At 46.9% G+C, this 13,465-nt stretch overlaps 1 protein-coding gene across 2 annotated transcripts in view; it reads left to right on the top strand.

Annotated features, from left to right (window-relative positions):
* EHHADH (enoyl-CoA hydratase and 3-hydroxyacyl CoA dehydrogenase) overlaps nt 1–13,465 on the top strand; it is a 68,116-nt gene that overhangs the window by 25,730 nt on the left and 28,921 nt on the right. For both annotated transcript variants that reach the window (XM_073360290.2, XM_073360289.2), the window contains 3 exons: nt 2,992–3,095; nt 4,588–4,763; nt 10,033–10,144. In XM_073360290.2, the coding sequence (XP_073216391.1) occupies nt 4,701–4,763; nt 10,033–10,144 (175 nt within the window). In that variant the 5' untranslated portion in view covers nt 2,992–3,095; nt 4,588–4,700. The remainder of the gene's footprint in view (nt 1–2,991; nt 3,096–4,587; nt 4,764–10,032; nt 10,145–13,465) is intronic.

Here is a 13,465-nt window from a genome sequence, read left to right as displayed (position 1 = left end):
TTTTCACACCATTGTTAACTGAATGGATATACTGTCATGGTAATGAAATACATGTGTAAATATAACTGGCCACTTCTATTCCTTTTATGCTCATTTTTCAACTCTGATATTTTTCAACTCTTGTGTATTATTATTATTATTACTTCTTATAGGAATCTTCATGGTAAGTTATGTTTTTTGGAAGTGCATTCTAATAAGGATGCATGTTACTAACTTTGTATACATTGGGCCTGCAGCATCTGTCATGGGAGCAAGTGAATTGTCTGGACCTGACAAGAGTGAGAGGCTAGTGTAGTTAGGTGCTCCTCTTGGCCTTTGTCCTGCTTTCAGTAAAAATTGTTTTTCTTGCTAGAATTCTTAAAAAACAAAAAAACATGATCCCATTTATGAAAGCTACAAGCTGAGTGAGGGGAAAGGAAATTTTATGTACTAGCAGAGTGTCAGTTATTCCCTGGGAAAAATCAGTTCTGTGTTAGGCTGTGATAGGAAAGACAGGGAATGGAGGGTAGAATTGCCCCTTGGTATCAGCCTCAAGTGACTGATTTCCTTAGGCTTGACAGAAGGAGTAACCTGTGACACACACTTTTTTCCATAAAACCCCACAAATCTCTCCCCAGTGCAAATTAACTCCTGGTTTACCACACTTCTGAGCACACTCAGCATGTTATAACTGCTGATCATATCCAAAAAACTTTTTAATGTGTATTCATCCCATAGAAGATGAAATGGCTGAATTAGAAAGGTTTGATATCCAGATACATATGCTTTGAAAAGAACCTTTAGTGAGTCATCTAGTCTGTTTCCCTGCATCATGGCAAAATTGGTTTTATTATCTTATCTGATTTCAGCATTCAGAGCCATCAGCAATGTAGTCCTTTGTTAATTACTGATGATCATACATATAGTACTGTAGCGATGTCAAGACTCACTGGTGCAGCGCCTCTTGCTGGTCGTCTTGGGAATTAGCTTTTTCTAGCCTTTGGCACACCCTCTGCAGGCCTGTGTCTTGCCTGCCATTGGCCCCGTGTTCCTCCCAAACCCCAGTGCCCCTTATCCTGGGTTTCTGCCCTCTGCAGTACCCCTACTCTCGGTCTCCCCTCCTAGGGGAACCCCCAACCCTCTAAACCAACCTTGCTTCAGTGACTACTGCCAGTCATCATCTAGCCTCTGCTCACTGGGGCAGACTGCAGTGTAATGGCCACTCATCATTGACAAGGGGTTAGGACCTGCTGCCCTTGCCTATCTCTGGGCTGCCCCTCTGCAGCCCCAGTACCTTTTGGCCTTAAACAAGGCCTGCAGCCTGGGGTTTTACAAGGCTGGAGCTCCCCAGCTCCCTCTGCCCTTCCCCAGCACTGCTCCACCTCAGGTACCTTGCTCCCAGGCAGCTAGCCCTTCCCACTCCAGGACTAGAGTGAGATTCCTACAGCTCCTGGCCCTCAGCCCTCTTATAGGGCCAGCTGTGGCTGCTTCCCCCAGTCAGCCTAGCTTTTCCCAGCCACAGCCCTCTCCAGAGCTGCTTTTACTATTGGCTCTCCAGGGAAGCCCTCTCCCAGGGCTGTTTTAACCCCTTCAGTGCAGGAGCGGGGTGACCACCCTGCTACAAGTATGGTATCATAGATGGTGTGATGGATGCTTGGAGGGCCAGGTGGTGGAGAACACCTGACTTCCAGCCCCTTGTTCTCTGTCAGGGTAGTAGAGGTGGCTGTTCCTGACACTAAGCCAGGAATTTTCAGTTCTCCACCTCAGCTTGGGCCTTGTCCCTTAAGGGGATATGATAGGAGGACCCAGGCCCTCCCACTCCATGTCCCTGTGGGAAGCAATACCAACATCAGTTATTGGGGGTGGACCACATCCACCCTGACTGAATTGGCCTTGTCAGCACTGGTTCTCCAAGGTAACTCCCTTCTCTTCATGTGCCAGTATATTTATGCCTGTATCTGTAATTTTCACTCCATGCACCTGAAGAAGTGGAGTTTTTTACCCACGAAAGCTTATGACCAAATAAATCTGTTAGTCTTTAAGGTGCCACCGGACTCCTTGTTGTTTTTGTGGATACAGACTAATACGGCTACCCTTCTAATACTTAACACCAGCAGGTTTTTCCCAGCAGCAAGTCTAAATCCACTGCCCTGGGCTACTTCCCATTTATATGTCCCTTCAGTTTGGAGCCTGGCTACATGGGCGAGAGACGGGGTGGAGTTGAGATTATTAATAATCTTGTTTATCACAGTATTGCATAGGGACACACTGAGAACAGGGCCCACTTATGCTAGGCACTGTACAGATAGTAGCAGACACTTCCTGCCCCAGAGCACTAACACCCCAAAGAGACACTCAAGGCAGAATGTACAATGTGATAGCTACAGGTGTCATGAGAGTTACACAATTTTTTTATTTTTTGGGAGTGGGGTTTTGATGGGAAGAGATTGTCTGAATGGAAAGACCAAGGAAGGGGAGGAGACATTGAAGGTCAGGGGGCATGTGTGCAGTGGGGTTGAGATGAGGAGACTGTGAAGGAGGGTTTGCCGCAAACAGCCAAGCAGGACAGAGAGAAAGCCCCATCAAAACTGTCCAAAATATTGATGTCATTACCAGCATCCACAGGCCCCTGCTTAAGCTGGTCTTGCTGGCTTCAGTCTCGGGCTGTCTTCTCCCTTCACAGTAGCAGGCGCATTAGTCTGTATTCGCAAAAAGAAAAGGAGTACTTGAGGCACCTTAGAGACTAACCAATTTATTTGAGCATAAGCTTTCGTGAGCTACAATGAAGTGATGCTACGATGAAGTGAGCTGTAGCTCACGAAAGCTTATGCTCAAATAAATTGGTTAGTCTCTAAGGTGCCACTAGTACTCCTTTTCTTTTTTCTCCCTTTGGTTTCTTTACCCAAGCCCAGGTGGTAGCAGGGTTAGATATCGCATGTGCCTCCAGAGGGCCCCCAGGTTGCAGTCCTGATTGACAGGCTCAATGGCAGCATTGTTGTTGATTTATTTTAGCTCTGCAGTTGTTCAGGCTTTAGAGCAAGGAGTGAAGAAAGCAGATGCAGATCCTGCTGTGAAAGCTGTTGTGATTTGTGGGACAAATGGGACATTCAGTGCAGGTAAGATTCTCTCTTTATTTAGTATACACACACATATTGAGTCAATAATTATTCCAACCTCCTATGAGAATTTTTCCACAGTAATTACAAGGATCATGGTGCACGATTCTGTGGTCCTTCAGAGTAGCTGCATGATCTGTAGTCTCACTATACTTGTGTTATTCTAGCACAGGGGTTCTCAAACTGAGGGTCGGGATCCCTCAGGGGGTCGCGAGGTTATTACATGGGGGGGTTGCGAGCTGTCAGCCTCCACCTTAAACCCCGCTTTGCATCCAGCATTTATAATGGTTTTAATTTATAAGGGGGGTTGCACTCAGAGGCTTGCTATGTGAAAGGGGTCACCAGTACAAAAGTTTGAGAACTACTGTTCTAGCAGTAACAGTCAACAATGACCAGATGTGTCTTTAATATAGTGTTTTTCATAGATAGACCAAATTAGGCAGACAGTGGCCTGTGATTGCAGGGGTAACTCTCATCATGATATGAGATCAACTCAGGGAAGCACTCCCTGCAGAGGGCTAATTAGGTGTAGCCCCATCAAGATGACCTGCAAAGAGAAACTATTAACTCATCATATCGTAGTGTTGCCACCTGCCCTGAAATGGAAAGGGCTGTTTTACAGAGCTGCAAATCGAGACTGTTCAAGTTCTGACATTGATTGGCATTGAGAGCCCCTGATGGTTCCAGGAGTTGGGCTGAGGACAGATCCAGGGCCAGAACTGAGAGCTGCTGTATGCTGAAGGTGGGGTGTGGCAGGACAGCCCCACCTTCTCCCTGATGCATGGCTGCCATGTTATTTTATGCCATGTGGCTTTATGTCTGTGTACAGACCTGAAGCTATCCCCGAAACTCTCAGGCTGTGGTAGAAGTGTCTAGTGGTGGCAGCTGCTGTAGTAGGGGTCTCTCCCCAGATGAGCCACCACTGAGTCTCCCCAAGAGGTGGGGAAGGAGCAGACCCCACACACTGGGGGCCTGTGGGGAGCCAGAACCCAGTGGGGAAGTAGGTGGCTGGCTCCCTTACATGTTCACTTCCAGAGGGTGTAACCTGTGGGATGTTCGTAGAGAGGGTAATATTGCTCTTCAGCTGTGAGCTGGACTGCATACTGTCAGCCTGACCTCCTCTTTAACTAAACATTTTTGGGAATTTCAGTGCTAACTCCACAATGATGGTGGAGTTAGTTGTGCCTTATCTATCCCTAAGGTTTTATGACTAGGCCCAGAGAGAGGATTGAGATCAGGGTTCTCCCCAAGGTGTCCTCTGTGCTAATGAGTGGGTTTTATTATCTTTACTGCTTTCTTCACCACATCCAACCTATTTCACACATCTGTGCATTGTGGCTGCTTTCCTTCAAGTTCAGGATTGAATAGGAGTCCATAGTCTGTCAGCATTAATGCTTAATTGTCTGGAAGGAAGGGCATGCTAAGCAATGACAAGCACTTCCTGCCCTGCAGATGTTTCATGGTCTTGTTAAGCTCCTCTGTGTTTCCTCAGGTGCTGACATTCGAGGGTTTTCCTCCGTTCAGGCAGGAGACAGGCCCAGTCTGACATCAGTAATTGATCTAATAGAGAGAAGTGAAAAGCCTGTGGTGGCTGCCATTGAAGGCATGGCATTGGGTGGAGGACTGGAGGTGGCATTGGGCTGTCACTACAGGATTGCACATGCACAGGTAACATGCTGTTAACTATCGAGAGTCCAACAAAGGGCAACAAATGTATTAGAAGGGTATGTCCTCCTACACAAGGTCCTACACAGTGTAAAGTGCTTAGAGCTGCTCTAAATGCAAGGGGAAATGGAAGGATCTGGACAGGGAGCCCAGGGGAACCCGAGGCTGAATTAATAAGAGTGCTATTGCATGGCTTTCCTGGGAGCAGAAGAAAGGCTAGAGGAAAGAGCTCATAACCAAATGCCTCATTTGCATGCTGAGGATCCCACTTAAGAGCTTCACCCCCAGCTTCTCCCATTCTCTACACTGCCCTTGGCAATAGGGAAGCAGGTGCACAGGAAGAGTGAGACCTAGGCCTGCTCTGCACTACAAAGTTAAGTCAACTTAAGTCACCTTGTGTCAACCGATTTGTGTATCTGATTACAAGCAAATTTGTCTCCAGCCAACGTAAGCACTCTGTTACAATGACATAGTAAAACCACCTCCCTGAATGGCATAGAGCCACAGTCAACCTACTGAGGTGGATGCACTGCATGACATGGGTCCATCCTAACAATCCTCCAGCAGCTGTCCCATTATGCCCCATTCCTTGCAACAGTGTCTGCTCTGGTCACAGTTGCAAACTCCACTGCCCAGGGGTCACAGGGACCAGAAGCCACCCCAGCCCTTATAAAGCTACCCACATATATCTGAAATGCCTTTTCCTGATTGCCCACCTCATGAGCACACCTAAGAACTCTCTCTTGTTGCGTGCAACTGCCCAACCAACCATGCTGGCTGCACACGCTAGACCTGCTCCTGTCTGGAGCAGACAGGAGATACTGGATCTCCTGGGACTGTGGGGAGAAGAGACTGTGCAAGCACAGCTATGGAGCAGCTGTAGAAATGTGAACATCTGCAAAAATATTTGCACTGGGGAATCAGGCAAAGGGGTACAACAGGGATCAGCAGCAGTGCCAAAGCGAAGGAATTGCACCAGACGTACCTCAGAGCCAAGGAGACCAACTATCGATCTCGTGCTGTGCTGCAAACCTGCCACTCTGACAACTGGCTGCATGCCATACTTCATAGAGATCCCATCAGCACTCCGCAGACCGCCATGGTGGAGGAAGAGCAGTTGAGGTGGGGCGGGTGGAGATACAGTGGAAGGATCCAACCATGCCATGAGCCAGGACCTGTTCATGACTCCACCACAGTCTAGCCAGTCCCACCAGCTGAGCATGGACAAGCCCAATGAAGGGGAAGGAACCCCTGGTAAGTTTGTGCATGCATCATTTCTTATGGTGTTTAAATCTAAAGATGGCACCCAACCCATACCCAAGTTCACAAGACACAAGTATCAACTTTTCAATTTTACGTGTACAAGAACAGGTAGAGGTACAACAAACAGAGGTTGAGTTGGTATTTGCTTTCATTCCCCTGTTGGATTAGGCAGGAGGCATCATGCGAAGCAGTTTGTTTATGTACGCTGCATCCTCCTAGGAAATCTTGATGAAACTTTCATGGAGATACTCTGTGATCCTCTCCCGAAGGTTTCTAGGGATGGCTGCCCTATTTCTTCCTCAATGGTGGGACACTTTCCCATGCCACTCTGTGATGAGTTTGGCTGGCACCACTGCAGTAAACAGGCTAGTGGCATACAGACCTGGGCAGCTGTGAGACACAAGTAGCAGCTGTGCTTTCTGTGCCTTTGTGACCCTCAGGAGAGAGATATCAGCTAAAACCATCATGACCGGTAAAAAAAATTCTCCTAATACTCAGTATCATTGCCCTGTGCTTGTACCCACTGAAATAGGCACCGACATTTTATTGTTTCATGAAACCAAAATTCCTTCCACCCCTCTCCCCTCACCACTGGTGGGCCATACCCACTATGGCTGGGGCTGGAGAGCGGTACTGTGCACAGGTGTCCCAAAGCTGACATGTCAATAAGCATGTCTTTTTAAAAGTTTTTATGGGAATTAGTTTCAACCCCCCCACGCCACCCCCTGTCCTTATCTTCCACTTTTTGTTGTGACCATAAATCCAATGACACATCTGTCTTGTTTTTATCAGCAGCTTCTGCCTTTGCAACCTTTGCCCCCTCCACACCCTGAGAACGCCTGACTTTGATGAGGGGGAGACGGAAGAGGACTAGGCAGGACATGTTACCGGTCCCAAATGCTGCAGACGCTAGTTGACCTACAGATCCAAAAGTCACGGACTCCCCACCCTTTGCAGTCCTTAGAGAACTCGATGCTAGCAGCTCCCTACACCCCCCAACATACCATGTGGCATCACAGACTGCATCCCTGCCCCTACCATTTCTTGTCTAGGGACAGCAAGGAAAACCACAGCTTTACATCCACTGGCCTGTGAGAACCACAGTTGGTATATGTGTAGCCACAAGGGACTACATTTGTGCACTGAAATGGACAGGTATGTTTGCTGCTTTTCCAATTTTAAAGTTCCATGCTGTTAGTCTGTGTTAAAAGTTTGTATTGCATTGCCTGTTGTGTTTTGCTCATTGTCTTTCTGCACTGTTTTTTCTACTCAATAAATATCTATATTTTTTTAAACAAAACTATCTTTATCTGTTCACAACACATATTGCAGAATGTGAAATGGTACTCAAAGCATACAGTACTTGTAAATGTACAGCACCACAGAACTCCTGATTTCAGTAAAACACACAGTAATAGTTATAAATGTACAGCAAGCACTAGACATTTCTTAGTAGCATCCAAAGCTGCAGGCCCAGAGATCACTCCAGCACAGAACACTACTGTGAGTGACCATTAAAGTGCTCTTTCAAAGCCTTCCTCAACCATATAGCTCCACACTGAACTCTTGTAATGGCCATTGTGTCTGACTGTTCAAAGTCTGCTCACAGCTGCTCCACCTCCACCCTGGCAGCAGCTTTTCCCCTTTTGGCTCACAGATATTATGCAGGACACCAGAGGCCACTATGTGAATCAACACTGTCAGCATCCCTTCAGTCTACCAAAAGCACATGCAACTGTTGTTCTGCACCTGCTGAGCTGGTAGTTGAATCTTTCCTTGGTGCTGTTGAGGTAGCAGGTGTCTGGGTTCAAGAGCTAGAGAAGCAAGGAGTAGGCTGGGTCTCCAAGAATCACTATTGGTATTTCAACATCACTAATAGTAATTCGCTGGTCAGGAAAGAATGTCCCTGCTTGCAGCTTTCCGAACCATCCTGTGTGCTTAACGATGCGAGTATCATGCATCTTCTCTGACCAGCCCACATTGATATCAGTGAAGCATCCCCAATGATCCATAAATGCTTCCATAACTATAGAAAAGTAGCCCTTTCTGTTGATATATTCTGTATTAAGGAGGGCTGGTGCCAAAATAGCGATGTGTGTTCAATCTATCATACCATTTCAGTTCAGGAATCCCAAACCTGCAAATCCATCCATGATGTCCTGCGCACGTTGCCCAGAATCACAGTTCTGCATATCAGGAGATGGTTAATGACCCTACACACTTGCATGACAATGGCCCCCGCTATGAATTTTCCAACTCTAAAATGATTTCCCACTGTCCAGTAGTAATCCAGCATTGTAAGCTTCCATAGTGTGATAGCCACTTGTTTCTCAACTGTCAATGCAGCTCACATTGTGGTGTCCATACACTGGAGGGCTGCAGTGAGCTCAGCACACGAATCCAGAAACTTGGCCTTTCACAATCAAAAGTTCTGCAGCCACTGCTTATCATCCCAAACCTGCATTATGATGCAATCTCACCAGCCAGTGCTTGTTTCTCAGGCCGAGAAGCAGCACTCCACCACCTGCAGCTGCTCTGTGAATGCCACCAAAAGCCTTGAATTGTTTTTCACTATGTCCCTCAGCAAACTATCCTCCAAGAAGAAAAGGAGTACTTGTGGCACCTTAGAGACTAACCAATTTATTTGAGCATGAGCTTTCGTGAGCTACAGCTCACTTCTCCGATGAAGTGAGCTGTAGCTCACGAAAGCTCATGCTCAAATAAATTGGTTAGTCTCTAAGGTGCCACAAGTACTCCTTTTCTTTTTGCGAATACAGACTAACACGGCTGTTACTCTGAAACCTATCCTCCAAGAAATTGTCATGTCCCCCATTGTTGCAGTACTTCCTATGGATTTGCAAATACACGAGAATCGTGTGTCCTGTATTTCCAGCGTTCGTGAGAATAGCACAGAGGTCTGCAAGCTCCAGGCTTCTGTCAGAGATGATGGACAGCGAAAAGAGCCACGTGGGTTTATGGAAATAAAAAAAACACAATCATTTTAGCATATGGATGGCATTATGGGATGGAGAAAGGTGCGTGCTGGGAACTTGACTCCTAGTTCCCAGAGATCCCTAGGTGAGTCATTTCTATCCCACAACACATTGCAAAAAGTTCCCAGAAGGCGCTGCACTGGAGGATGGCATGTGGCACACTGGGATACCTACCTATGATGGAGCCATGCTTCATCCCATACACAATCTCACAGATCATATTCTACATGTACCTACACATTGAAAACAAAAGGCCACTCAGATTTTTCATGCACACATGTAGAAAACTAATGGAATATTGAAAGCCTGAATTTACATTCAGCTGATGAATGTATGAGTGCCAATAGCGCCCAGCAAAAAACAGCACTTTTAAACCTGCATAAGTCATCAAACCATCACAGGTGTTCACCAAGTTACTGAAGGCAGATTTGTGACCTAAGTTTATATCCTGACCAAATTTCAAGTTTCTACCACTCTGTTGTGGCATTAGAGTTGTTTTGAAAGTTTACAAATATAGGCAGAGTAGGTGGCCACATCTCTAGTTAATATTGCTAAATACTGTCCATTATAATCACCTACTTTTAGTTGCTTATAATTTGCTAAACTTTAACCATGTGAAAAGTGGTTTGATTTCTTTTACGTTTCAACAAACTGTTCTCAAGAATTAGGTTGGGGGGATATAGGCAGTTTTGCCAATGTTGAACTTTTTTTCAGTGATTTCTTTGAAAGAGCTCTAGTGTATCCCTACTTTTGAAGTAGAAACCTGAAACTTAGCAGGTGATGTTGGTGGTGTCGGGGGGGGGTATCTTTTGCTTTTCCCATTAAAATGTATCCAGATCTAGCACAGTTATAAATTGCTGAAAAACACAATTTGCACCTTTCTGGGACTCCGCAGAGCAGTTTGTTAGAAGGAATGGGGTGCGACTGTGATTCTGCTGTACTTGCATCTTCTGTATGTAGTATATAATTATTGCTTTCTTTAATTAGACCTTCTGTTTACCTTCATTCGGCTCTAGGCCTGGGTAGGTCTTCCAGAGGTCACCCTTGGGATACTTCCAGGTGCTGGAGGAACCCAGAGACTCCCCAGACTGATTGGGGTCCCAGCTGCACTTGACCTAATCACCACAGGTAAATTTCTGTGGCTTTGTTTAGAATAGGATGGAAAGATGTGACACGGGATCATTTTAGCTAGCTCAATCTACTGAACATCTTCAAAAACTCTAGTCAGACAATGCAAATTGTATTTTAACACATGATAATCTGGTTGAGTCAAAACAATTTGCCTTGTCTTAACTTAAGTTTTTGAAGATGTTAGACTGAGCTAGCTAACAGATTAACCTTTAAATCCTGGTTTAGACAAAGCCAGAATGTTAGAATAAACTCTGTATATATGTGTGAATGCTCAGACACGACGTGTGCAGACACTCCCAAGGCATATTTATGTGTGACATTAGGCCCTGGTCTACACTATGAGTTTAGGTTGAATTTAGCGGCATTAGATCGATTTAACCCTGCACCCGTCCACACGATGAAGCCATTTTTATCGACTTAAAGGGCTCTTAAAATCGATTTCTGTACTTCTCCCTGACGAGATTAGAGCTGAAATTGACATCACCGGCTCAAATTTGGGGTAGTGTGGACGCAATTCGACAGTATTGGCCTCCAGGAGCTATCCCAGAGTACTTCATTGTGACCACTCTGGACAGCACTTTCAACTCAGATGCACTAGCCAGGTACACAGAAAAAGCACCGGGAACTTTTGAATTTCATTTCCTGTTTGGCCAGCATGGCAAGCTCATCAGCACAGGTGACCATGCAGTCCCAGAATCGCAAAAGAGCTCCAGCATGGACCGAACGGGAGGTACTGGATCTGATCGCTGTATGGGGAGAAGAATCCATGCTATCAGAACTCCGTTCCAAAAGACGAAATGCCAAAATATTTGAAAAAATTTCCAAGGGCATGATGGACAGAGGCTATAACAGGGACACGCAGCAGTGCCGCGTGAAAATTAAGGAGCTCAGGCAAACCTACCAAAAAACCAAAGAGGCAAACTGCCGTTCTGGGTCACAGCCCCAGACATGCCATTTCTATGATGAGCTGCATGCAATTCTAAGGGGTGCCGCTACCATTACCCCACAACTGTCCGTGGACACCTGCAAGGGGGGAGTCTCACGCAACAGTCATGAGGATTTTGGAGACGAGGAGGAGGAGGATAGCGCACAACAGGCAAGCGGAGAAACCGTTCTCCCTGACAGCCAGGAACTGTTTATCACCCTGGAGCCAATACCCTCCCAACCCTCCTAAGGTGGGCTCCCGGACCATGAAGCTGGAGAAGGCACCTCTGGTGAGTGTACCTTTGTAAATATAATACATGGTTTAAAAGCAAGCGTGTTTAATGATTAATTTGCCCTGAAGACTTGGGATGCATTCGCGGCCAGTACAGCTACTGGAAAAGTCTGTTAACCTCTCTGGGGATGGAGTGGAAATCCTCCAAGGACATTATTAAGAGGACATTCAGAGGTGGCTGTTCTTGCTGGGCTGTTTGCCTGTGGCTGAAAAGAAATCATCCCCGCGGATGGCACGGGGGGGCGCCGTTCATGCTGAGCTGTTCGCGTTTGGCTGGCAGGGACCTTGCCTGCTACTAGTCATATGGTGGGAGGAGGGATGAAGCGATCATCCCAGAGAAATGGGTAGTGGGAGGAGCGGGGGGGGGATTTGGTTTTGTGCTGCACGTTAACCCAAAAACTGCAGCCCCTTCTTTTAAACTGCCAACCCAATGGGTGCTTGGTACGGGAAAGGAGGGCGCTGCTGTTTGAAACCATTCCTATATGTTATGAAGGTTGAAGAAGCTGAAAGACTGTGGCTTACCATGGCTGCCTGCAAGCCGAATTCTGTTGCCCGGCCCCGCGTGTGTGATCTCTCACACCAAACCGGCAGGCCCCCAATATAAGAGGTAAAATGCGACCTTGTACCGAAAGCACCTGTAGTATGTAATGTTAACAGCTTGGTTCACCGTGAAAGAGTCTACGCATTGTTCTCTAAAACGTGTCTCTTTAAATACTACTCTCCCTTTTTTTCCTCCCGCAGCTGCAAATGTTTCAAGGCTCCACCTATCATCTTCGTCTCAGAAGCTAGTGCAAATAAGGCGGCGAAAAAAATGCACTCGCGATGAAATGTTCTCTGAGCTCATGCAGTCCTCCTGCACTAAAAAAGCTCAGCAGAATGCTTGGAGGCAAACAATGGCAGAGTCCAGGAAAGCAGAAAATGAACGTGAGGACAGGAGGGATGAGCAAGATGAGAGGTTGCGTGAGCAAGAGAAGAGGTGGTGGCAGCATGATGAGAGGAGGAAGGATGCAATGCTGAGGCTACTGGGGGATCAAACTGATATGCTCAGGCATCTGATGGAACAGCAGGAAAGGCAGCAGGAGCACAGACTGCCACTGCAGCCCCTGTGTAACCTCCCACCCTCCACCCCAAGTTTCATAGCCTCCTCACCCAGATGCCCAAGAACGCGGGGGGGAGGAGCTCCGGGCACCCAACCACTCCACCCCAGAGGACTGCCCAAGCAACAGAAGGCTGGCATTCAATAAGTTTTGAAGTGCAGTGTGGCCTTGTCCTTCCCTCCTCCCCTCATCCACCACCTCACCCGGTGCTTCCCTCCTCCCGCACCCATCCCAGGCTACCTTGGCAGTTATCCCCCTATTTGTGTGATGAATTAATAAAGAATGCATGATTTTGAAACAACAACGATTTTCTTGCCTCTGCAAGCGGTGATCGAGGGGGGAGGGCGGTTGGCTTACTGGGAAGTAGAGTGAACCAAGGGGGCGGATTTTCATCAAGAAGAAACAAACAGAACTGTCACACCATAGCCTGGCCAGTCATGAAACTGGTTTTCAAAGCTTCTCTGATGTGCAGCGCGCCCTGCTGTGCTAATCGCCCTGGTGTCTGGCTGCACGTAATCAGCGGCCAGGCGACTTGTCTCAACCTCCCACCCCACCATAAACGTCTCCCCCTTACTCTCACAGAGATCATGAAGCACACAGCAAGCAGCAATAACAATGGGAATATTGGTTTCGCTGAGGTCTAACCGAGTCAGTAAACTGCACCAGCGTGCTTTTAAACGTCAAAATGCACATTCTACCACCATTCTGCATTTGCTCAGCCTATAGTTGAACAGCTCCTGACTACTGTCCAGGGTGCCTGTGTATGGCTTCATGAGCCATGGCATTAAGGGGTAGGCTGGGTCCCCAAGGATAACTATAGGCATTTCAACATCCTCAACAGTTATTTTCTGGTCTGGAAAGTAAGTCTCTTGCTGCAGCTGTTCAGATAGACCAGAGTTCCTGAAGATGCAAGCATCATATACCTTTCCCAGCCGACCCACATTGATGTCGGTGAAACGTCCCTTGTGATCCACCAGTACTTGCAGCACCATTGAAAAGTACCCC

Source organism: Lepidochelys kempii, chromosome 9 (assembly GCF_965140285.1).
Source record: "Lepidochelys kempii isolate rLepKem1 chromosome 9, rLepKem1.hap1, whole genome shotgun sequence".
NCBI lineage: Eukaryota > Metazoa > Chordata > Testudines > Cheloniidae > Lepidochelys > Lepidochelys kempii.
Note: the sequence above shows the minus strand (reverse complement) of the source record. Positions and strands in the feature narration are given on the sequence as shown.